Source organism: Lytechinus variegatus, chromosome 5 (genome assembly GCF_018143015.1).
Source record: "Lytechinus variegatus isolate NC3 chromosome 5, Lvar_3.0, whole genome shotgun sequence".
In the NCBI taxonomy this organism is placed as follows: Eukaryota; Metazoa; Echinodermata; class Echinoidea; order Temnopleuroida; family Toxopneustidae; genus Lytechinus; species Lytechinus variegatus.
This window is the reverse complement of record NC_054744.1, coordinates 16845915-16873215: the sequence shown is the minus strand read 5'-3', so window position 1 is coordinate 16873215 and position 27301 is coordinate 16845915. Positions and strand designations below refer to the sequence as shown.

The 27301-nt window shown below is 35.4% G+C and overlaps 1 protein-coding gene across 2 annotated transcripts in view; it reads left to right on the top strand.

The window, feature by feature from the left end:
* The first annotated feature begins 1339 nt into the window (after positions 1-1339).
* Positions 1340-27301, top strand: part of LOC121415588 — a 33307-nt gene continuing 7345 nt past the window's right edge. Inside the window, exons 1-8 of one of the 2 annotated variants that reach the window (XM_041608856.1) lie at positions 1340-1472; positions 2500-2566; positions 4061-4211; positions 11516-11720; positions 13313-13407; positions 16977-17088; positions 18563-18883; positions 21427-21521. In XM_041608856.1, the coding sequence (XP_041464790.1) occupies positions 1427-1472; positions 2500-2566; positions 4061-4211; positions 11516-11720; positions 13313-13407; positions 16977-17088; positions 18563-18883; positions 21427-21521 (1092 nt within the window). In that variant the 5' untranslated portion in view covers positions 1340-1426. Of the gene's footprint in view, positions 1473-2499; positions 2567-4060; positions 4212-11515; positions 11721-13312; positions 13414-16976; positions 17089-18562; positions 18884-21426; positions 21522-27301 lie in introns of both variants that reach the window. The other variant, XM_041608855.1, reaches the window with a different exon arrangement.

Sequence of the window (27301 nt, the reverse complement as noted above, 5' to 3'; positions counted from 1 at the left end):
TTTTATTTACGTTTCCAACATCGTCGAGAAAAGACGTATTTCTATGATGTGTTACTTTCCTTTCGTCAACTTTATTTCGTCATGGAGAACGGGAGTTCATAACGGAAGGTATTCAAAATATATTTTCACTCGTTCGCCCCTGAAAACAATATAAAGCATGTCCTGATCCGCCACCGTTTTGCTTGCGCGACTCTCGTAAACACGGAATGTTTTTTTTCTTATTGGTATTTTGTACAAGAAGCTAGCCCCAGGCAAACCCTAGTATTCCACCTCGTAGATCCGCCCGCACGTCGCGCGCTGCAAATGTTATCCGACGTGCACGCCGAACACGGACCTCGTTTTATGTGAAGAATACGCTCGCGCAGTGTGTGTGTGTGTATGTGAAATTGCACTACTGTATTCAGTGTATTCTCGTGCGACGCTCCGGCGGGCGCGGATTAGCCAATAGCGATCGAGATAATAACTGCCCCGTTCCCCAGCGTGTACGGATTATGCAAATTAGCTTTAATGTAGAATATAACGGTACTTCCTACTAATCTCTTGGAACACCTTTGCACACTCTCATTATGGAACAATAGCTATGCACGCGTTGGAACGCATTTGGGCTTTTGACGCTCCGCCTTAGCTGATACAAGGCTAAGGTCACTCTCCGTATCGTCCTTGATGCTGGTGACAGATGTATTCCGTGTATGACACTGGTGTTCGTAAGCATCGATCCGGTCGCGAAATATCGTAAGGTGATAAATACTTGCAAACTTGCCGGTAGAGCAAAATTTCTTGTCGTCGGATGCTCAATATAGGGAGCGAGTCTGTTAATGATGTGAACGCATCCCTGTCTGGAGAATCTATATAACTTCAGCATCTCGCTGTCATAGATATCCAAGGGATGCATTCGATCTCTAAAGACTCGCTCCCGTCTCAAGACAGCTGCCTGCTGTATGGCATACAGTAGAGCAGCCATCTTGAAACTACTTTGCCAGAGTTTTTAGGACTTTGCCGGAGTTTTTAGGACTTTGCCGTTGGTACAGGAGGTACGGCAAAAACTCACTTGATTTGCCGGAGTTTTTTTAAAGTTTTGCCGTAAAAAACTCCGGCAAAGTTTTATGCAATGGAAAACTCCGGCAAATTTTTTTTTGCCGTAGTTTCCTGATTTTTTGCTGTAAAAAAACTCCGGCAAAAGTTTTATGCAATGGGGCCCAGATAGCACTTGAATTCTGTCACATACTCTTCATACAATATTTCCTTTCATGTGCTATTCAAATTATCCAAAATGATCCTGAAATATGTTTGAACTTGAAGATGTGCACTTGTTGAAATCTCAATGTTTATTAGGTGTAATCTTGGTCTCGTGTTTTTTTCATAGAATGATACAGGAGGAGCAGGTACACTCGGTGGTAATTTTGTTACATTTCTTAAGACACGGCTGATGTGTTCGGTTGGAAGTGAATATCCATTCATCTTTAATGAAATCCGTAAGTACTACTTAAAAATCCCAGACCACATTAGTGAATGGATGATAATAGACTTTGATGTGAATACAGTCTGTCCAAGAATAGACGAATCTGTGAATTTATCGATCACAAAAAATAAGACAATAATGCTGCTTAATATTTTTTTTCGATGTTAGGTTGTTATTGCTTGCAAAATATTGCTGATTGCTGAGTCAGAAATTTCATTTTCATTATGAGATGCAATTTCTTGAGTTCAAGCATACATTAAAAACATATATTTTGGTCTGCATCAGTTGCCTATTCAATACCAGAGTGTATCCGGAATCCGATGAATACTCCATAGGCTCCTGTACCAGATTTGCTGTTGAATCTGAGACCGTATTCAACAGTCTAGTGTGCCTGCGCGAATGCGTGAAATATACAACATGTACAACAATGAGAGCAATGTGATGCGCAGCATAAAGCACAATGACATTCAATGATGACATAATGAACTACATATAAAAATAAAGTTGCTTGTCAATGACTAAATTGTTCCAAATGAAACAATGAGGCCATACTATGATGAGGGATGTAACTTGTTCAATCAAATTTCTCCCTTGTTTGTGGAGGGGGGATGGGATAGATGATTATTATATTGGATGGCTTTATTTCATGGAATACCAGAAATATTCCACTCGTTAGTGCCGGTATTGCACTCATCTGCGGGTCGTGGAATATGTGCCAAAACTTGGAATATTTCTTGTATTCTATTCTGAGCCATCTAATATAATATGAATATCATCATTAATGTCATCGTCATCATCATCATCATCAATGACATCATTGTCAATATCATGACAATCATGATCGTCAGCATCATGGTCATCTTCATCATCGTCAATTATCATCATCATTATGGTTCTTGTCATGAGCCTCATCATCGTCATCATAATCGTCAATGACAGTTTTGTCATCGTACCCATGATCATAAGCATTATGTTAATCATTATTGTCATCATCTTCATTATATATGTTTATTCGATTTCTTTTTTGTTTTCTTTTTCAGAGGATGTGTTCCAGTCTCCTAGTTATGATACTGATAATCTCATTTATGGATTGTTCACAAATCCCAAGTAAGGAGATGAGCATAGTTGCCCTTGAATTGAAAGGAAATTCAATAAAAAAATTGTTTCTGAAGAACAAAAAATCAGAAAAGCAGATATATTATAGTTAGAACAAAATGAAATGAGTAAGAAAATAGTAATTATTTTTCCCTTTTGCATTTCAATCTCTTTTGTCTAGTGCAATGTCCTTTGGCAGTGTGTACATGTCGATATTCATAGAGATATGATAGGGACAGTGACAAATTTTCTCCAGTTGTAATATCTCAGAGGGCATAGGGTTAGAGTGAGGATTAAGATAGAGTTTGTGGTTCAGAATAATGTAAAGATTAGTCTTAGGGTTTATTTAGTTTTAGAAATTACATTATATGTTTGGCTTTTAATGTGCAGATAATCGGAGCAATTGACCCTGGAGCCCGGGGGGGGGGGCACATCCATTGATGAGTGGAGACCGTGCGCAAACCATGGGGTCTCGAAAAGCACCCTAAACAATTACATGTATTTTCCATATTCTGAAAATGCACCCCTTAACAAGTATTGAAAACAAAACGATGCCCTTGGCAAGTATTCCCTGAATTAAACCCTAAATAAGTACAGCAATAGTTTAAATTTTAATTATGTATCATGGACGTCGGTTTTACCTTTACCTACATGTACATCATTGGGTTTAGTACGACCTTACCTCTTACACCTTGCGCAGATTGGACTTTAAACGTAGTGTAGACTGTTGGAGCAAAAAGTACTTCCTTTATAAAACATTTTAGTCTTTTTTATACCCATGCAAATTTGACCTTAAACACATGGCTTTCCTAGCGAAATAGATGCCATTTTTTCATTATTTTAGTGTTTTTAGCACCCTTATTATGTTAAGTAGGTAACATACTCTATCTTGAAAAAGACATCCTTTTTACATTTTTTTTGTTGTTCGCTCTTGGTATCCACTCGTCAATGTAAGTGACCCCCCAGGCTCTGGAGCAAATATTATGGAACCAATAGGGACATCCACTCCACTTAAATGGCTGAATGTATTGCTTTTAAAGTTTCAATCATATTTGTATTTTGTAACTTTTCCATGCAATGTTAACTTACATGGAATCCTTGATTTTGATAGGTTGTTGATCAGTGTCACCATGGTAGTTACTAAATCTCCTCTTTCATTAAACTATCAGATACTACAGATCAATTTAAGAAATCTCTGAAAACGTACCTCTTTTCCAATAAATTATTCATTTCCTTTTTCTCTTGGGCAAGTGTCGGTCCTGAAAAGGACCACCCAAACTTTGTTGGTCCTTTTCAGGACCAACACTTGCCCAAGAAAGATACAAGGTTTACCTTAAATCCTACTACACAATTTTTTTCATGGAAACCTTCGGAAGTTGCTAACTTTTTCTCCTTTCTGTGTCTTTGTATCGTAATTATGTATTTTTATATTGAATATTTGTAAACACTGTGATATAGTTTTACTATGGAGAGCATGGTACTAAATGCTGGTTATTACTATTACAGTGCGGGATTATCATCGACTGCGATCTGTCGGTATGACATGTCTGAAATTGATAAACTGTTCAATGAAGGTACGCGCCGAGGTCAGCCAAGTACTGATAAGCAGTGGCAAAGTATTAGTATAGATGCTGAGGACACCGTGGCAAGAAGGAGTGTAAGTTTGTATTAAAAATAGTTAAGATATTTTGGGCATCAGAAATCTACCACCAAGCGCTTCATATGAGTGTTCAGTAAGTTAAAATCACAGAAGCAGTATATAGATATTGCCTACCTAGAGTGTGAATATCATTTTCCCTGACTGAGTTATATTTTTAAAAGGGATTATATTTTCCCAGAAGCACGCAACACTGAGGGAAAATATTCTCCAAGGAAAAATATTGCTTTGAAGGGAAATTGCAAATATTTGACTTATTCAACAGTTAGACACGGCAGTATCTGTTATGATATTACATACATGTAGGTTACGTAGATTTGAATCAGTGATAGTTAAATACACCATCATATGATCATACATGTAGGTGCAACAATCGCATTTGTTATATTCTAGGTTTTGATGTCACCTCAGTGAATATAACTGCATTGTATTGTAAACTGCGGCAATATATTCACTAAGGTGACGCCACTCGCTGCTTATAAGTTGCGCAATCAGGTAGTCTACTTGATGCACACACTGGTGTTTACACGTTTATTGCATGAAGAACGCACTAATAGAAAAAAATCTTATGACATACCTGTAGATAGATCAGAGCTTCAGCAAGCATTTCAAATTTATCATAAAGCCAGATGACGAATGCAGTCTCTGATGATGAATCTACATAGACTATATAAATACAACATAACATTGCCTGGTCTATCTTTTAAATAAATAACATTTCAACTGCCCTCAGAAGCTATATTTTTCCATCACAAGAATATGTTCCCTCTGTGCTGCATGCTTTGGGAAAAATATAACTCCATTGGGGGAAAATAAAAGCTATATTCAAACTCTAGGAAGGTAATATCTTTTATATTATGTGATCTGTGTAGATTCTCCATCAGAGCCTGCATTTATTTAGCTTGCTGCTTCTCTGATATGTATATATCATCAGAGCTGCAAACTTAGGGAAAAACTTAATTTTTGTCTCACTGGCATAGCAGAGTGAAACCATAGGTGCAGTTTTTCTGACGGAAACGGCGTCAACATCAAATCATAACCGAAGGTTAAGTTTTTGAAATGACAGCAAAAGTTAAAAATTATATGGACCTAGAAACTTGGATATTAGGTCAATAAAGTATTACTGGATATCCTGCCTGATTTTCAGGTCACATGACCAAGGTCAAAGGTCATTTAGAGGTTAAACTTATTACCCCCATGTTGGGGAAACCAACATCAAAATCTTAACCTAAGGTTAAGTTTTTGAAATGTCATCATAACTTGAAAAATATCTGGGGCCTGTTGCATAAAACTTTTTACCTGAGAAAACTCAGGTTGTTTTTACCGGAGTTTTTGCGAAGTGCTAAAGTCAATGGCGGAAATCAGACTAACCTTAGTTTTCAGTTTTTACCAGAGTTTTCTCAGGTAAAAAGTTTTATGCAACAAGCTTCAAAAATATATGGATCTGATTTATAGAACTTGGACATAAGAGTAATCAAGTATCACTGAACATCCTGTTCAAGTGTCAAGTCACATGACCAAGGTCAAAGGACATTTAGGGTCAATGAACTTTGGCCAAGTTGGGGGGTAATGGTGAATTACCATCATAACTTTGAAAGTTTATTGGTCTACTTCATAAAACTTGGACATAAGAGTAATCAAGTATCAATGAACATCCTGTGGAGTTTCAGGTCACATGGCCAAGGTCAAAGGTGAATGAACTTTGGCCATGCTGGGGTATTTGTTGAATTACCATCATAACTGAAAGTTTATGGATCTGATTCATAAAACTTGGACATAAAAGTAATCAAGCAACACTGAAGATCCTGTGTGAGTTTCAGTATATATGACCAAAGTCAAAGGTCAATGAACTTGGCCATGTTGGGGGAATTGTTGAATAACCATCATAACTCCAAAAGTGTATGGATCTAGTTCATAAAACTTGGACATAAGAGTAATCAAGTAACACTGAATATCTCATAGATAAGATATAAGATAAGATATTTATTCGTCTTTCTGTCTGCACATACATTTATCTTACAAGTGTGATTTCACATTCTACAAATGAAAATCAATTAACCATAAATCATTGTTACAGTAGAGAAAAAAAGAAACACAGCAAATAACTAATTACGTATTGAGAGAAAGACAAGGAGAACCCCTGAAAAAGCAAGGCTTGTAAGGCTAGGGTCTCCTTTGTTTCAAGTACATGACTAAATAGTATTCAGTGTGTACATGTAATATCCTTAAAAATACAAAAGAAACAAAACAACTAAAAAAGCAACAACAATAAAACACACAAGAAAAAGACAAACTAAAACTAATCAATGACAAAAAACACACTAAAAAAATAGAATACATTGCTTGAATGTACAATTATGAAGTCTAATAAACTAACAACAATATGATATAATTAAGGGATATATGATGGAAGAAGAAATAAGTATGGATAACATGGCATGAAAAAAAGAGGAAGATCGTATGTAAAATAGTAAAGTAAAAAACAAAACATGACAAAGGTAAGATACACAAGAAAAGAATAGGAAAAAAAAAAACATAGGCTGACCCTCTGCAGAAGAAACCAGTTAGACAAGATACAAGATAAACTAGATTTTAATTCGTCATGAGGACGAATTAGGTGGTCTGTCATGAATTTTCATTCAGTGTCGGCTAATGTTGTATGAAATGAATTACTTAGATATTGATAATCTTGATCATGGACATTATAGGAATAAATTTGGATCATTGCTAAATGTGATTATTAATGTGGTGATGACAATCGTGATGATTATAATGATGGTGGTGACAATACAATACGGTAAATATGAAATGAAGTTCGGAGCAAAACGTAAAACGCCTTAAAAACTCCCAAAAAATTTCAGACGATTTTACCATGGACCCTAGTAGGGTCCATGATTTTACCTAAATTGACATTCTAAAATTGCGCAATGAAAGGCGCCTTAATTTTCACAGCAGCTAATATTTAATCGACAGTTTTAAGTTTTTTATGCAAAATCTTTTTAAAAATCCTTTGTACTGTTAGCAATATTTTTCAAGATTTCAAGCAAGAATTTTTTACAATTTCAATGGGTATAAATTTCACAGAATACTTGAAAATTCATAGGTGATACTTTTTGTAAACTAAAATATCTTTATTACTACTGTTAAAAATTTCTGCTAAATTTCAATAACTTTAAAAACCGATCATTGATGTTTTTTTTATAAAAGAATTAAGTAGAATTTTGTTGTAAAACATTTCACATTTTTTCCGTCAAGAATTTTCAATATCCATTGATTAATCGAGTATGACTGAAATTTACTTGAAAATTCTTTAGTGATGATTTTTAATGAAAAAAACTCGGGTAAAATATTAAAATACCAGCAATTTTCCTGCAAAATTTAGGGAAAATATGTAATAAACTAAATTGCACAATTTTTTTAATTATATATAAGGTACCTGAAAATTTGTTATACGTTATATTTAATAAAAAGACCACAAAAAAAAAACTCCGGGAATTTCCACAAAATGTCTGGAATGAAATTTTTGCCACTGAATAGCGTTTCAATATTGTAGCGTTTACTAAAAAAATACATAAATGATGTTTTACAGTGTAAAAATTACCTCTTGAAAAGTTCCGGAAAAACTACAAAAAATGTCCTACATGAAAAACCGCAAAACCAGTGCACTTGAATTTTACAGGAAGACCGTAAAATTGAATACTGAAACATTTTCTCAAAAAGATTCTAAAAAATTAGGCCCAGAAAAAATTTGAAAAAACTGAAACAGGTCACAAAACATTGATACTGTGGTCAAAAATGAAAACTATTCACACGTTATTTGTAGAGAATTGTCTTCACTACATCATATCAAAATTTGAGAGAAAACTGACCACTAATAACGAAGATACGGTCAAATATGCATAAATACGTTGACGTATATGTTGCGAAAATGTGTATTTTTTACGTAATTTTGTGGTATTTATGCATTTTCCAGATGAGATATTGACTATATCCACGAGTGAGGAAAAATTGGGTGTCAACGGACTCCCTGAAGAGCTACAGTGAATTTTATATAGGCATATTTTTGCCCACTTATGACTTATTTTGCGAGTTTGCACGCGCGTGCAATGCAAATTTGAATGGACGCGCATTCCGGTATTATTGGTCGTAAGAGGCTTAATAAGGTATCAAAGTAATCAGAAGATCATGGACGATGGACAGACACAAAATAAATGACGACTCGAAGAGGCATAGCGATGGTAGGATCAAGAACGCGCACGCATACCTGTGCGCGCGCAAATTCTTGACATGCTCAAAATGGCCTGAAACGTACCCAAACTTGACCACGGTTGATTTGGAAAATTTTTAAAATTTGACGCGCGCGTACGTGCGCGTCGTGACCTTTGCATGACCTCTGTTGACATGTCCTGATGACTTGTCACCTGAACTTGATATGATGCAAATATGGATGATTTTTTATGATTAGTTGCGATGATATGATCAATCATTTAATTTTACAAAATGGCGCCTAGATGACGTCATCATGATTTGATAACCTTGAAAAGTTTCGTTTCGCATGTCCATAATGATTGCCATACATGACATGAAAATCAAGAAAATTGACACGCCCGATATTGAGATAAAGTGGTTACTAGCTTTGGCAATAAAAATAAAGAAAATTCTGACGAATATAATAGGTGATCTGTCATATTCATGACAGACCACCTAATAAAGGAAAAAAAAAAAAAAGAGAGTCAAGCGAGGTTTGAACCACCGACCCTAGCGTTACCAGGCAGGTGCGTTATCCAGTCGACCACGATCTTCCGGACAGACATGGAGTGCAAAACAGGAAACATATTGTCAATGTAAATTGTTGCAAGTAGAAAAATGTCATGATGACAAACCTAGTACAAATTCCAGTTTTGAGAATAGTACAAGCTTTAAAATGAAACAATGGACATATTGTCTAAAGGGTACATTCTAAGGTAAAACATATTGAAAATTTGGCGAGAAAAGACCAATATTTACGTAATTAGAATAAATTTACATGAGTGTGGTGACATCATGAAACAGAAAACACTAATTTTTAGTTCCGACGCCATGTTGATGACGTCACGATGTTTTTAAGGGTCAAATGTGGCATAAAATCATATCTCCAATTCATACTCTATTCGAATAGGAAAAAAAAATTGGGGGTCAACGGACTCCCTGAAGAGCTACAGTGAATTTTATATAGGCATATTTTTGCCCACTTATGACTTATTTTGCGAGTTTGCACGCGCGTGCAATGCAAATTTGAATGGACGCGCATTCCGGTAGTATTGGTCGTAAAAGGCTTAATAAGGTATCAAATTAATCAGAAGATCATGGACGATGGACAGACACAAAATAAATGACGACTCGAAGAGGCATAGCGATGGTAGGATCAAGAACGCGCACGCATACCTGTGCGCGCGCAAATTCTTGACATGCTCAAAATGGCCTGAAACGTACCCAAACTTGACCACGGTTGATTTGGAAAATTTTTAAAATTTGACGCGCGCGTACGTGCACGTCGTGACCTTTGCATGACCTCTGTTGACATGTCCTGATGACTTGTCACCTGAACTTGATATGATGCAAATATGGATGATTTTTTATGATTAGTTGCGATGATATGATCAATCATTTAATTTTACAAAATGGCGCCTAGATGACGTCATCATGATTTGATAACCTTGAAAAGTTTCGTTTCGCATGTCCATAATGATTGCCATACATGACATGAAAATCAAGAAAATTGACACGCCCGATATTGAGATAAAGTGGTTACTAGCTTTGGCAATAAAAATAAAGAAAATTCTGACGAATATAATAGGTGATCTGTCATATTCATGACAGACCACCTAATAAATATTGATATATCATAACATTCTCCAGTCTTATATACAGTTTTTCATGAGAGTTTCAGGTCACATGGCCAAAGTCAAAGTTCATTTAAGGCCAATGAATATGGCCATTTTGGAGGTAATTATTAGATTGCTATTATAACTTTAAAATTTAGTTTATAAAATGTGGATGTAGGGGTAATCAAGTATCACTGACAAGTCTTAGGTCACATGATCAAGGTCAAATGTCTTATTTTCACTGAACATAGTATTAATCATTATATGAATTGTAATTTTTGAGAATGATTATTTTTTAGTAGTTTTTAAAGTCAGCACTGCTGCTATATTGAATCTTGTTATGCAGTTGAGACTGCCAGAGGCGCTCCACTTGTTAATGATATATCAAACAAAGTCTGTTTGCTGCAGTTTCGTAATCAAAATGTTTCGGCAATTCTGCAATTCCATTCATTTTGCGGTGAGCATTGCCGTGGGTTTTTTTTGTGGTTCCTGACTTTGCTACTTCATGAAATTTCGTAGTTTTTGTTCAGTCATGAAGAAGAATGTCTATGCTTCATATTGGTTATACATGTAATATCAATGAGATGCAAATATGATTTCTATGTGAAAATATGCTTTCTTTATTCACATATATTTCTCCAAATAAAATTGTTTGTCCTAAGCTAAATATTGGTCACCAAAATATGTTAAAAAATTTCAAACTTGTACCTATAAAATAAGACCAATTTTATGAGGAATAAACAATTCTAAAAAAACGCTGATCAAAAAGAATGTCTTCAATCGGCTGCTGTCATCTCGGCTGCTCAAAGCTCATTGCATGACGTCGCTCATACTGGAGCTCGCCGGAGGACCGATGAAGACAGAAATATGGCATGAAAGTAAATCATTTTTTAGAGCTGATATCTGCATAACTCTAGTCACTATTCTGAAAAATGAAGTTATGTATCTAGTCACTAATACTTCCCCTTTGCAATGATGGCCACAAAAAGTCATAAAATACTTTTGACTCTTGAAGTATGTACTTTAAATCCACACGGGGGGGGGGGGGGGTAACTGCCCTAACCTCTCTCCGCACGGTCTTAGTTGGTTGCTTTGCTCCCTTACTTTTTTATTTCATATATGATTTCTTTCAAACTTTCAATAATATATCTCTGCCTTGTTTTTTCTTTCATAAACATTTTTGAATACTAACATTGGACTCCCTTTCAAATAGGTATTGTATGCCTTAACTCTGAAACCTGTGAGAGAAAAAGAAATTGTGTATATCAACTCATGACATCAAAACCCTTTCATTATATTTTAGGAGTCAGCACAATACCTTTCTGTACCCATGGCCAGTGGGTGTCCAGATGTTTGGTATCCAAAATGTTTTGCAGTTATATAAAAGCTTCCATGTGTCTTTACTATTTCATTCTCATTTATTTATGTTTGCGACTGCAGTGCAGCGACATATTCCCGTCAAGTCTATACACCTACCTGAGGGACTATCCTTTAATGAACACCAATGCTCCAAATTGTGGCCTGACAACAACGTGCGACGACTACAATCGTGAGAGTGATGAAGCTCTGGCTGTCTTTGAGGGTATTCGTGGCCAGCAGCTTGTAGTTTTGAATGACACTGGAATTAAAGTTTATGTTGGCACTAGTAAGTTCAGTCCATGTAATGGGCTTTACTAATGGGTTATTGTAAGTGTATTGAAAATGCAGTTATGGTGCAAAATGCTTTTATTTAAATGCAGGAGATTTCATCCTGAACCAACTTAAGAATGCCTGCATATTTTAGGAAAGGTTTTCTAACAATTGGAAAATATTCTTCATAAATTGTTGCATGTACATGTGTTCAAACATTGCTACTGGTAATTTCATTTCCTAAACCATTTTAATCATATTTTCATGTTAAGAATGATCAATTAAATGCTGGAAGATAAGGAATTTCATTAGAATTTAAAAAGCAAGAGTATGTGTAAAGAAATTGACAAAACAATAACAGAATAAATCCAGGTTTGTATTTTTTTTAAAATAGATATTGTCTTTGTTAGAGAAATGCTCCCCACTAAATTTATGAAGATGATTTAAGGGGAATGATAAAACTAGAAATAAAGTTATCAAGTTTGCATAATTTGATATAAAGAATTACAAAGCAATTTTGTCTATAAATAAAAATTATAAAGCAGCACCTTAAATTATTTTTGCGGATACTTTGCTGCAATATGGGGCGATTCCATACGTGTTGTACGGGACATTTTCACAACAATCTCTAGTCTCTTAGCTGATCGCTTGAGCAATAGAAAATTATTTTCTGTCAATCAAGTTATAGTAGGTAGTCATCTGAAAAACTGATTACCAACAAAAAATTATACATGAATTAAAGGTGAAAATGTTGTGTGTCGTACGGGACTCAGAAATGTCTCGTATAACGCAACATTTTCACCTCTAATTCACCCATGGACAACATATTTTTGTCGGTTGTCATATTTTCATATGCCTTATCAGTAGTACTTTATTATTACCACAAAACAAACTGAGTTCTTCATTTGTTTGGGCAGTAGATTGAAAAATCTTGCGAAAATGGCTGATTTTTCTAGCATGGAATCGCCCTAAGGCACCTTTCTTGGCCAAGTTTTGACTTCAAAATTGACCCTCCCCCCTCGCTCCGTCTCCCTAAGATTATTAATGGAAGAGAGTCCACATGACATGATTCAGGCATGATGTGCTGCCGACTAAAATCAGAATTCTTTTTTTTTTTTTATGATATTTTCAGAGGGGAATATCATGCTTGACAATTCAATGATCAGGTTCATTGTTTTAAGTTAAGACACATGGTACCTTTCACATGTAGAAAGATATGCTTTTGTCAGAGATACATGTACTTTGATCAGGCAGAGATTTACTCCTATTTCTTTTCACTACAAAAGGCGTTTAATATCAGATTATCAAAATTTTGTAATGAATACAGACATAATGCTACTAACACAAGAACCCAAATAAAAAGGACCAAAATTTTGTCAGAAAGATATAAGAATTTTTTTAGATAACCAATTTACAGCGCTTTATTACATTAGTAGTCCAATAAATTGATACATGATGAAAAAGTTCATACAACACTATAACATTTCCTTTCAAGATGTTTAGATAAAAGTTAAAGCTCTCTGAATAACAGGGCGTTATAAACCACATGGATGGGTTACACAATTTGTAAAGAGTTCAATTTTAATCATCATATATATATCTTTTCAGATAACAATACAGTCTATGAAGCATCCATCAATAGTTCTGCTGTCATCATCACAAAGCAGATTAACATCAAGGCTGACATTTCAATGCTTACTGATCAGCAGGTGAGAATACATACACGCATGACTGCCATATGTACTTAGATGCTATTCATTTACATAGAGATATATCATTTAACTAAAGAAAGAGTCACCTGTCATGCATTAAGTCATTTGTAACATACATGTTGCATACAAACAGTTTTATGAAACACCCACCTGTTCAAAAACATAAACTCTATTAATCCCATAGGTAATATTAAGGCCTATTTAATTTTGACACCTGTTAAACAATGCCCAGCCATCCAAGTCATACCCAAATTTTGAAAAATGAGATGTTCCACATTCCTTGTCAGGCACTCGACTTGTTGAGAATGGAGAAGGGTGATAATGATGTGTTATGTCAAGCTGGGTGAATGTGAAATCTGCTGATAGTTGAAGTGGCTATGTAGTGGTATGATTATTATTAGCTCAGATCGCCCTTAACCCTAAAAGGACTGGGCGTGATCGCGCGAACGGTGGCCGAGATCAGAAGGGGGGCCATCATGCCCCCCCCCCCAGTCCTCAATACATCTCGAATAGCCCAGCCCTGAAATGCTTCCTTTGTCATTTCATGACTGATTTCAAATGTGTTTGCTTCATATGACAGCACTAGATAGGATATTCAACCCTCTACACAGAATTTGAACCCATTGGCCTGTATAGTATTCTGAAGTCGGGTTTAATTCAGATTGTGTTCTAAAGTTGTGGTTTAACTATGGATAGCCAATAGTGGCATAAATCTTTGACAGGAGAGGTTCAATGTTTTAGCGCATTTGACTCTCAAATAATTCTGAACTATTTGGGAAAGTTAAATAAGATGCGGGTAGTTATCTGCACAATTAAAGACTTAGGAAAGAGCACAATGAATATGAGAAACATACAATGTAATCAATTTTTTAAAAAACATTTTTGGTTTCCCATAATTTTAGCACAGAGTGAGACAGAATATGGCTTATTGAATATGCTATTTTCTTTTTATTTTTCAAAATTAAAAAAATGTGCTTTTTATTTTTTTGGGGGGTTTCATCTGGTAGAGCTATACAGTGTCCAGCAAATTTCTACACAGGTTTTTTTGAGATTTTGACTAAATAATTTGCTTATTAATGTGCAATTTATTCTGTTTATTATATATTATAATACTACTGCTCCATATTATCTGATATTCTGATTTCTTCAATGATAGCACTATAGGTGAAGGATTCAAACCTTTAACAATGAATTGTAAACTGAATAATTATTTTGGTTTAAACACATTTTTTGAAATCACAAAATATTTTGCATTTAATTATTTATGCAAATCTTGTGCATCGAACTACTTCCTTAGTTTATAACCAATTTTTATGAAACTTGGCACAAATATTGATTTTGGGGTGAAGATTTGCAAGACATATTTTTTGTATGTGCAGCCATGGTATCAGGATATTATGGCAAAAATAAGGAAAAAATCTTGCAGTTAAACTACTTCCTCAGTTCTTTTACCAATTCTTATGAAATTCGGCACACATATTGGTCTTGAGGTAAAGATGTGCAAGACATATAATGTGTGTGTCAAAAATCATGTTGCCATGATGGTAATGACATATTGTATTTTGAAAAATTGTGTAAAAATCTTGCATTTTGAATTACTTCATCTATTTTCAACTTAATCTCATGAAATTTTGCTCACTCATTGGTTTCAAGGTAAAGATGTCTGAGACACATATTTTGTGTGTGTCGGAAATCGGGTTGTCTTTCTATTTTTTCTTGATGTCAAAGCCAATTCATGCAGAGCTGCTGCACTGCATGCATGCTTCACTGACAATGACGTGACGGATACTCGACTTTGCAATGCATGTGCGCATGCTATAACTGTAGAATAAAAAATGTTTTTCATGTGCACCATCACATCAGTCTCTTGGTATTCTCATTCTAAACTTTATGTTCAACATTTTATGTAACAAGTGCCTTCAAAATCAATTCAATCAACATTAAGTTTTATTATGTTCTTATTTTTATTCAAGTTATTGATTGTGAAAATGAAAAATTGAAATAACAATTTCCCGGCATTTGTTGCTATGATAATAACAAGCGCTGCTTGCAATATAATTTATGCACGTTTGTTGTATTGGAATATATTCGGTCTGGCCTCAGGCCTTGGCCTTGTCCTTGAGTGATCTGTCCTCGGACAAGCCGGCCTCAGACACAACACTTTCCATGGTAACAATATATTATATGCCCCAAATTAAGTTTTATGGTTCGTACTACTTCATCACTTTTCAACTACTTTTCAAATGAAATATGGCTGTACAGGGGTGGTATTCTGAGATCCATTTTATCTCAGATAAAATAAAATATTTTATCTCTGTTAATATCAGTGAGATAAAATAACCTTAAAATCTCTCCGAATTGATATTCTGAGAACAATTTTATCTTCATTTCATCTCTGTAAGACACACCTATTTTTTAATCAATATCCATTGAGAAACACGCTTTTATAGCTCTCAATTTACTCAACCAACGGAAATCCACTGCCAGGAGGTGTGGCAAAGGGGTGAGATTGCGTCACTTTATTGACTTTAAATACGCTTGTAAAAATGACAATACTCTCATCTTTTTTCCAAAGTCTTTATCGCATCTTTTCAAGCATCATTTCAAAGACAGAAGTCAAGAAAAGTCTTACGAAATAATTCCTGATTGTACAGGAATAACTTTTAAGTGTTACTTTCAACAAATGTGTAATTTTTCTTCATTTTCATGTCAATATTCAAAGTTAATTCACTAAGAAACATTGATGAAATCTTCATCGCAGAGATGAAATAGCCCCTGCCCTCTTTCAAGTTATTTTTCTTCAGTTCAAAGTAACATGGGCGCGAGCACATCATCCACGTTGCAATGGTAAAATATGCGATTTGTAAGTTAGCGCAGGCACTGCTCTTTCGTGTATCATCTAGGCCCTATACATGTAGATACACAAGATAAAATTTATATGCAAGAAAATATTTCGAATTTTATCTAAGGGATAAAATGTCATCTCAGAACACCAATTTCATTTTTAAGAGATAAAATGACCTCAGAATACCGCCCCAGGACTTCTGTTTCCATGTGTTGGAAAGTGTGTTGCCATGGGAACACCATATCATGTGTTAAAAAATGAGGCAAAAATCTTGTGTTTTTGAACTACTATTTTTCGTCATCTGTTTTTAGCCAATTCTTATATTTAGCTCAGGCATTGGTCTAGGGGCAATCCTAGGCAAGATGTATTTTTCCCATGTGTTGGAATCTGTTTCCATGGTAATGGTAGGTTTATTAATCACCTTTAGTGATGGTTCTAGTTTATTATTTAAGATAAAATCTGCACTTAGATTCCCAGTTGTACATGTATGTGTTTCAAAGTGTATCATCGCATTTGGTCAGATCATGCATTGGGCACTCATGCTCCCGCATACCTACCGATATTAGAAATACCATTGACATTAGTTCTTCAAGGTTGTATTCAATCATTGTAGCAGTAAATTAATTTGTTTTCACATGGTCTGTGCAGTCTAATTCTAAATAGTACTAATGATATTTATTAGCTTTTTCATTTGATTTTATGATTTCAATCATCGCAGATACAAAACAAGTGGCCGCTTGCAGTAACTCACCTTGAAGTAAATGGTGGTGATATCATTGGCACCCTGGACAACATGGTTTTCAAGTTTACACCAGACACCATGGAAGGTAAATCAATGCAACAGTGTTAAAATTACTTTTTATTTTTAGAAGCCATTTTGAAAAAAATTTGAGAGCCATTTTTCATTTTACCAGAGCCATTTTCAGTTTTTGAAAGCCATTCTTTTTTTCATAATTCAAAGCATGGTTTAGCATTGCAGTTTGTCCTGCTTGTTTACAAATTCATTTAAAGTTTGACAGTGTTTATTTAATTGACATTTATTTTTCTTCATTGTTATTTATTGTTAAATGATTATTTAATTCATTGTTGCTAATTTCATGTTTATTGTTTGCATCTTGTGTATTAAATCAACTGGACGTTCTTTTACTTCTTTTTCAATCAAATTGAATAGGATGAAGTTTATCAAATTTGAACAGAATTTGTACTCAGAGAAATCCTTTTCATATTAAATTTCTTCTTTGATAAAACCTCACTTGAATTTTTAAAAATAAAACATTGAATGCATCGCAGCCTGACAGTGTCGGCTATTTTAAATGGTGCAATGCAATATCTATGTGCAGAGTTACACTGTCAGTGCTAATATTGTATTAGGGGCTGGGAGTGATTTTAAAAAATAATTGACTAAATGTATGCAGGATTCATTAGAGCATTGGAATCACTCACATGGCTAAACAGTGATCTTGGTTACTTCCAACAAGTCATAGACTAACGATGCCTTACTATTGGGACTACTCCACATAGGATGTGTGTGTGTCTCCTGCCCAAGCCCAGTCACTGTGTGTGGACTGGATGCACTGATGAAATATACAGTGAAAACTTGAAAAATGAGGGAGCTTTTCTCAAAACACAGGTTTAAGGGAGGGGAGTTAAGTTGACGCACCCTTTCAAGACAAGGGGGGGGGGGGGCTCTCATAAAAGGCTTTGACAACAAACATGACCAAAAGTGAGTTTATTCAATACCCACACTTCACAACAAGTGGTCCTAAGAAATGAGTTTTGTCAAATGTTATATTCCATTTTTTCTTAAATTATTAGGCAGATTTGAACCTGTTATAGGTAAATGTGAAATAAAAAGGGTTTTGGTGAAAGTAAATATTTGATTCTCAGGTAATTAATCACCAGGTCAGTGTCTCACCATCTGTATTGCAAGTTCATATGTCTAAATCTCCAGAAATGTAACTTTTACACAGTCAATGAAATGAGGAATTAATGATATTTCACACTTATGCAATAAATATGCACCAGTCAAATACAGTAGCGGCTTAAATTTTGCCTGTGTGTGTATGTGTGTCAAAGTTGTGCAGACAAACTTATGAGCTCATCTATAACATGATAACATTTTGTCTGCACAGATGGAGACTATTATTACAGATTCAACATAATCAATGCATATCTGTAAATATATTCATGTAAGTACACCAATCTGTTACCCAACGTGTGAGCACTTAAAAAATCTTTGCCGAGTGTCATTGCACAATGTCGAGTCAAGGCTTATTATTCTCTTCATATGTTCTTATCTAGGTGGGCAAATCCTTGATCGGTCACCCTCTGTCTATGAGGTTTACTTCCCCAAAAATGTACCTGATGCCACAGTCGAAATCTTCAAACTCTTTGAGGGACCAAGCAGCTCAGACATCACAGCCTCATTTTCAGGGGACTTGATGATCTATAATTGCTCTCAAAAAACCTTCAGGTCCAGTGGGAGCGGAAAGAGGGAATTCCTAGCTGTTCTCTGTGAGATTAGTGAAGTTAGTAGTAATACCACTTTAGTTATCACAGTCTCCAGTGACAGCGTTGGCCTTACCAACACCTCTCGTGTAGCAGTCATCTTGGACGAAACAGGTAAGATTCTTGTAATATTGTCTCACCTTCACGGCAGAAGCAAGTTTTATTTTGTTAATAATATGATCATTTGTAATGCGCCGGTATCCATCATAAAAAGATGCTCATGGCGCAATAAAGAAAAGAAAAGAAAAGGAAAAAGAAAAAGAAAGAAAACCTACTAAAAAGAGGGGTAGAATAACAATTACCTATTAAGCTTGCGTGAATATCCAGGTTTTAAGAGAACTTTTGAAAGTGGTGAGACAAGAAATATTGCGGATTTCTATTGGTAGTTTATTCCATAAAAAAGGCCCAGCATGTTGAAATGATCGATGCCCCCATGAATTATGAGATTGTGGTATAGCGAGTAAGAATGAACTAGAAGACCTAAGGTTGCGAGAGGGATCGTATGGAGTAATCAAGGAAGAGTTGTATTGAGGTGCAGTTCTGTGAATAGAATGGAAAACAAGTAGGATTTTGAATTTAATGCGCTATACAACAGGTAACCAGTGAAGAGATTTGAGAATGGGGGTTATGTGATTCCTCTTGGGGGACATGGTGATGATACGGGCAGAATTATGTTGGAGTTTCCTAAGGCGATCTAACTGAGATTGTGAAACATTATATGTTGGGTATACCAAGGAGCCTGAGGGCGAAGTTTGACCTTGCACAACTTAGCCGGTGCATGCTTGTCCATTAGATTGATAAGGCTTGTGTTGTACTGAGTAACTGCAGCGTGAACATCCAGAGAGGAGCCACCAGCAATGTTGCTCTGCTTCAGTTCATCAGCGAACGATACTCTGTCAATAGCTTTGATGTTACGTACAACCGACTGTCTCATCTCAGGACGTGGCTTGGCCACATTATGAAAGCATGCTACTGTCGAATAGTCCGAAATGCCAGGGATTACACGAAGACTAGAGAAAATATCACTATCAGATGATCGTATGATGAAAGCATCAAGAATATGACCACGTTCGTGCATAGGTGATGTTACCATCTGAGCAAGGCCATAACTGGAAAGCAGTTCATTGAACTTCTTCGTGTTGGGCAAAGTCAAGTTATCCAAATGAATGTTGAAGTCACCTTCAATAACAAGGGGAGCGGGTCGGAAAGAGATCTCCTCCAAGATGACAGTAAACTCTTCGATGAAAGTGGAGAAGGCAACACGGGTCCCAGGAGGGCGATATACCGTAACTACATCAATGCTGATATTGTTAGTGGATGATAAAGTAACAGACATCATCTCGACGCCCTTCATATGTAATGAAGGCCTTATAGCTGCTGTCAGTCCATCACGGTATAGGATCGCAAGACCACCTCCTCTCCTGTTTGCTCTACACCTATGCCTAAAGGTATAACCTTGAGGAAGGAGATTGGCTATAACTGCGTCATCAGCTGAGGTCAACCATGTCTCGTAGATGAACACTACATCAAAATTATGCTCGAGGACGTAATCTTGGAATTCATCAGATTTATTCCGCAAGGACCAGGCATTCAACATACTCATTGATAGCCGTCTTTCAATGAGATCATTAATCGAAGATGGTGTTGGTGACAGGGAAGGCGAAGGCGAATATGGCAACGAAGGTGGAGCGGCCAGACACATGTGTGGTGTCACCAACTGGAGTTGACACTTTTCCGGTGACCTATGTCCACGATGCGTGCGCTTCTTCTTCTTCCTGGCAATGTCAAGAGAGATGATGGTTTCCCAGACTTCTCTGTCCAGCCAATGTTTGGTGTGCGAAAGACTATGAAGAAGGACACGGTCATACACCTTACGTCGATTATGTGATGATGCATTGTGCCATGCAGTGTCAGTCGTAGAAGAAGAATCACATCCTTCAGGACCCGGATTTGGACTAATATCACCAGATCTAAGAAGCACTTGAAATGTAGCGTCAGTGTTTGCATAGTATACAATACGAATGCCATAACACTTTTTCAGACGAAGAGGGATACTACACTCAGTACATAGGGAAGATGTGTTTAAAGTACTCTATTCACTTGCGTGTAGTACAAGAATAAAAAGAAAGATAACAAATGATCCAAACTTGACCAATCCCATTGTCAATGTCAAGTCTATTGTACACTACAAAGTGAAGAGATTTAATAAAGCTGAGTGAACATCATGTTGAGCTGTTGTAAAATGGCTGCACAGTGAAATGCCAAGTTAGATAAAAAATGAGACATCAAAGTTAAACAGGAGATCCAAACACAAATGTTATCAAACTAGTCCAGCTGCCTCTACAAATATTAATGAAACAGATGGTAACTCTCAAAAAGCATAAAACATCCAGAGTTAAGTACAGTGACAGAAAAAAGAGAGAGGGGGCTACAAGGAGGCGCACACCCTAGAAGTAGAATTTATCTGTTTTACCACACTTGAACTGAATATATGGATGTTTAAAGGCCAAGTGAATAGAACTGTGTGTCATGATGAATGATTTACAGGAAACCTTGCTTGTCGATTTAGTGTATGATTTGATTTTAATTGCACAGACAATTGTCAAGTTTTCTGTAAAATATTAGAGATTCTTATATCCCCCTCTGTTTCCATGTAGCACTTGCCGAGTGTGATCCATCGCAGGTTAACCAATATGACCATGATATGGCCGACTACAGGTATCGGTTCAAGAATTGGCTAAATAATCATGTGGTAAGTTTTTTTCTGTTACTCTATCGAGGGCAATTCCTTTATAATTGGTTTGATGACTGACCCCTATTTTAACATACTGTATTTTGTGGCATCTATATTTTTTTTGAATGATAATAATTATACATGACCTCCCTCAAAAACCAAAATTGACCCCAAGCCCGACTTCCTCTAATTGTTTCAGCACAATATTTATTTTTGTCTCGCCTGCACAACAGAGCGAGACTATAGGCGCTGCTTTTCCGACGGTGGCGGCAAGGGTGACGGCGGCATCGTCAACAGTGAAATCTTTACCAAGGTTAAGTTTCAAGCTCATCCGGCCCGAATGGCCAGATGAGCTTATGCTGTGTTTGCTTTATATGATAGCATTTGGTGGGGGATTCAAAACTTCTACACAGAATTTTGAAACTCATTAGATATGGTAATTTATGCGTATTTTTAAAAATTCACATAAAATGCTTCTTCTTTTAATTGTTGACAAATTTTGATTTTTTTTCTTCCATCCGGCAGAACTTCATGAGGTTCACCATACTTCTACACAGAAATTTGAAATTTTCAGTAGAAAATTATTCTAATTTATGCAAGATTTATTCATAAATCACAGAAAATGCCTCTTCTTCATTTGTGTCCGATTTTTTTTTTCTTCTCTCTGGTAGAGCTGCACAAGGTTCACCAAACGTATACACAAAATTTTGAAATTTGTCTAGAAAATTACTTATGATAATTTATGTTACATTTATTCATAAGACACAAATGTTTTTCCTTCTTCATTTGTTGATCAATTTCAATTTTGTTTGCTTTATATGAGAGGTTGAGGTGGTGATACAAAATTTTAATAGAGAATTTTTGAACTCATTAAATATACTAATTTATTCTTATATTTTCAAAACTCACAAAATACTTATTTATTTGTTGATTGAATTTGATTATTTTTGTTCCATATCTGAGAGCTACATGAGGTTTACCAAGGTTCTACACAGAGTTTAGACATTTTGACTTGAAAATTATTTATGCTTTTTTATATGCAATTTATTCATAGATCACAAAAAATGCTATGAATAAATTAGTATATTTAATGAGTTCAAAAATTCTGTGTTAAAATTTTGTATGTCATGTCATTTCTTCATCAATTTAAATTTTATATCCTCAATTTAGGTCACCAATATAATTCACTACAGTGTCAACTGGGCTGAAATTAAAATGACAAAGAAGAAGCATTTTAAAATTAAGTCAACAAATAAAGAAGAGGCTTTATTTGTTGATTGATTTTGATTATTTTTGTTCCATCTGAGAGCTACATGAGGTTTACCAAGGTTCTACACAGAGTTTAGAACTTTTGACTTATGATTTATGCTTATTTTATATGAAATTTATTCATAAATCACAAAATGCTTCTATCATTTCTTCATCAAATTCAATTCTATATCCTCAATTTGTGTCACCAATATAATTCACTACATTGTCAACTGGGCTGATGCTAAAATTTTTTGCGAGATGCTGGATGAGCTCCACTTCATTGATGTGCTAGTTGAAATTATAACCCAGGTTAAGTTTTTGAAACATCTTCATAACTTAGGAAGTATATGGATCCAGTTGATGAAACTTAGGCATAAGGGTAATGGTATAATACTGAATATCCTTTCTGAGTTTCAATTTACATGACCAAGGTCAAAGGTCATCTTGGGTCTTGGCCATTTAGGAGTATTTGTTTAATTCCCATCATAACTAGAATTTTATGGATCTAGTTCATGAAAACTAGACATAAGAGCAACCAAAAATCACTGAATATCTTGTGAGAGGTTACGGCCACATGACCAAGGTCAAAGGTCATATAGGGTCAATGAACTTCATCATAACTTTGAAATTTTATGGAACTAGTTCATGAAACTTAGACATTATCAAGTTACATGTATCGTTGAACATCCTGCATTAGATTTGGGTCACATTACAAAGGTCAAAGGTCACTTTATAGGGTCATTGAATGTATTTTATTATATGACTTGTGTTTTTTTTTTTAATAATTCAATCGTTGTTTTTTCAAAATCAGCACTGCTGCTATATTCAATGGCGTAATGCAGGCGAGACTGCCAAAAGCGCTCCACTTGCTTGATTAAATTGCTAGGTTGATAATAGGTGGTTTCAAACCGCCTCGATCACAAGAATCCCCGTTAAATTACGAGAACTTTTTAAGGCTAAAAAATACCCGTTAATTATTCCTGCATTCACACCGCCCCGAAACACATCCTTCGGGATAAGTTCCCGAAGTTACGAGCATGCGCAGTGTGGTCTGATAAGCAGGCAAGGCGGGAGATTCAAAATCACTAGCCAAGCGGCCACCCACGCCCCCGCGCCCAACGACACGCTGGGATAAAAGTTCCCGTAATTTGCTTTCACATCGCCAAAATACCTGCGACCTTGGAAAAATCCCCACGAAAGTTCTCGTAATTTCGCCAAGTACCTACTATTTAGCGGGTATTTTCTTTCGGGGAAATTACGCGTAGTTTGCTTTCACATTACCAAAATACCTGGTATTTTCTGATCGGGGTAAATTTCCCGATCAGAGAATACCTGGAACTGGCGAACTTCGAGGCGGTCTGAAACCACCTAATGTAGTCATTTTCAAACTAGAACCTTGACTCTTCATACAGTTGTTTGTGTGGTTTTCCTGATTAGATGCAACTGTAAACAAAACATTGTAAATGCTGTTCGACTCTTAGTAAACCGCTCGTCAAATTTTGCCGCTACGCCGCCACACAAAATTGTTGCCCGTGCCACTCTCTAACTTTTTACTTTCAAGTCTTGCGCATCTTTTGAGACCAAATTTGCGACGCCAGGGTTACGCAGTTCTGAAATTACTCAATATTTTGTAAGCACATGTTGGTTTCAATGTTGTTCAAAACGTGATTATGTGGTGATTATGCGTACAAAGTCAAACCGAATTGATTTTTACATCAAAACATAAACGTATCATTACTTTTACTTTTGTTGGTGTAGATGGATTTATTTTATGTTATTTATGATCGTAAAAGTGCCCCCGACATAGTTCATAAAAAACAGTAAAAAACAAAGGTTTGAAAAAACAAAGAAAAACAGAAAAAAAAAAATAAGATACACAGGAAATAAATTATTTTTCAGCATTTTTTTGTAGGTTTTTTTTTTAGAAAAGTAATAATTTGCATGTTCACATTGAAAAATTAGCATTCTACCAGCTGTATAAAATGAGTTAACCCTAAATCTCCCGGGGTATTTTGATTCTTGTCATTCCCGGGAGAGGGGGGCATTACTGGCCCCCCTTAAGATCTCAGCCGCGGATTGCTTGATCACAATGAAAATTTGCATGATGGTAGAGAATGACGCAATTTACGCAGATGCATTGGTACATTTCACTGAATTCAAATATTTTAATTTGATATGAATCAATTATGCTAATTTATTCATGAAATCATACTTTTTGCTCTGATTCACTAAATAAAGCTCCTTTATAGCATTCCTAACAATTAAGAATGAAAAAAATTCTGGTACCAAGATCGATTACTTATGTATTTTATTGTATTTTATTTTCTTATGTATTTCTTTGTTTTTTTTTTACTTTTGTTTCATATTGTTTTTTCGATGAAATTATTCCAGACTTAATTCTGATCATAAACAAGGCAAAATTAATTAATTTGAATCAGTAAAAGTAGAAATAATGATACATTTATGAATTTTGGCTAAATACACAATTTGCATTGGATTTGTACATGAAATCATGTTTATGAGCAATTTTGGGTCTGACATGCACTTACATAATGTTGCATTAAGTCGTAACCAAATACGCGGGCATCACAAATTTGGTCTCAGAATTTGTGCAAAACTTGAAAGTAAAAAGTCAATGAGCGGCGAGGTTCAAAATTTTTGCGCAGCAGATAGACCACGAAAATTGTTGAAGGGGGGGGGAGAATTAGGGTTAAAGGCAAAAACATACACAAAAAAAATTTAGGTCAAATTTCATATGCTTATTTGCATAATTAATAAATAGATATAAGCAGTTAGTTTAATTGAATTTTTACTATACAGTGCGGATCAAAAAAAAGTTTACACTTTGAAAAAATCCTGTAAAATTATACATTTCTAATTCCTGAAGATTTTTCCACACTTTAACATTGGTATAGATCCATTTAAGCAAATGACGATATAACTGTCAAAAAATATTTCTGCTTGAGTGAGCACCACTCACTTTTGAAAAGTTAGTGAAAAACCATTTGCGCATAACTTTCAAATAGTTATGCGGATATAAGTAGGGCTTAATCATGAAGAACATGTGGAATTTAGCTTAGAAAATTGATTTGAAGATATCTTTTACCTTTTTATTTAAACTCGTTTCCTTGCCAGAAACACTTCGAAGAGTGCATTGCACCCCACCCCACTTCCTCACACACCGAGGCCATCTTGACGATATTTGCTTTACACTGAGCTGTAATTTACATGATACGGCTAAGGCTTGATTTTCATTTTGATAATCATTGTCAAGCTTGGGAAAAGTGTGGAGAAACAAGTATTAAATGAAATATAAACTCACTTTAAATGATAAAAACTGAAATACACTTTTGTTCAGATTCAGTTATGTTCTAAGATCCAGCTGGCATAAAAAGGTAAAGGTTATTGTTACAAGATGCTTGAATGTATCCGTTTTATTTCAATTAACTAAAAGTGCAAGGGAAATGTGTCGCAGGGTAAGTTTGATTTCGCCCTTTCCACTTGATACAGTGTGAAAACAAGCATTTCTGCGCAAACAGATTTCTGCGAGCTTTACAAAAATGGACAGTGCTCACTCAAGTGTAACATTCTGTCAAAACTTTTACTTTCATTGGATAGATGAGACCCAAAACTAAGATTTTATGTTAAAAAAGTTCGCACATGTTTTGAATTTTTTAATTCCCAGGTCTTTTTCAAGTGTAAACTTTTTATGGATACGCACTCTACAGTCTTGTAATTTAGATTTTCAAAAATCAATGGCTGCGATCGGGGGGGGGGGGGGGGGGGGTGGAGTCATATGGAAACCCCCCCCCATGCCCCCCTTAGATGTTGGTCTGAAATAGCCCAGTTAAGATTTGGTTAATATAAATGATAAAGCAGCTTTATTTCATATAAAAATGGACTTGTCAAACTAAAGCCTGATTTTTAGAATCTGTCTTCATGTAATTTACTATATGAAATTCCTTACTTCAACGATATCTTGTTGATGTCTTACAAGCCGACTCTGTTGACTTTGAGCCTACTCGGTCCACTGAGTGTGATGGTGTTCTGAATAAATTCTGGGTCATAATGTCAAAGGTCAGGCTGTATATACATGTACATGTACATTTAACTGTCTTTGTTAATGATTACTGGAGAACTAACTAAAAGTTAGTAATTGTATGCATTATAGGGTTGATGATCTGATTTTATTTTGAGGTCACGAGGTCAAAGATCTAAGTGGTCATTATATACCCCAAAGTATATATTTTTTGCAATGACTGAAGATTGTTTCAAACTTGACTCTAATATGCTTATGAATTAGGATTTTTTGATTGGATTTTGGGACCAAAAACATTAAACTTCGCAGGTTGTTGAAATTACAAGTTTGATATTATGTGGCAGTGGCAGATGCATAGATTTCTACTATGTGCAGTCGAGAATCCATCTAGTCAATAGTTTATTTTTATTTCATCAATTCTTTTACCATTGTGTATATTTGTACATGGATTTTTGTGTCTTTCAATATTTTATTTTGTATTGGTTCATCACATCAAAATGATATTTTT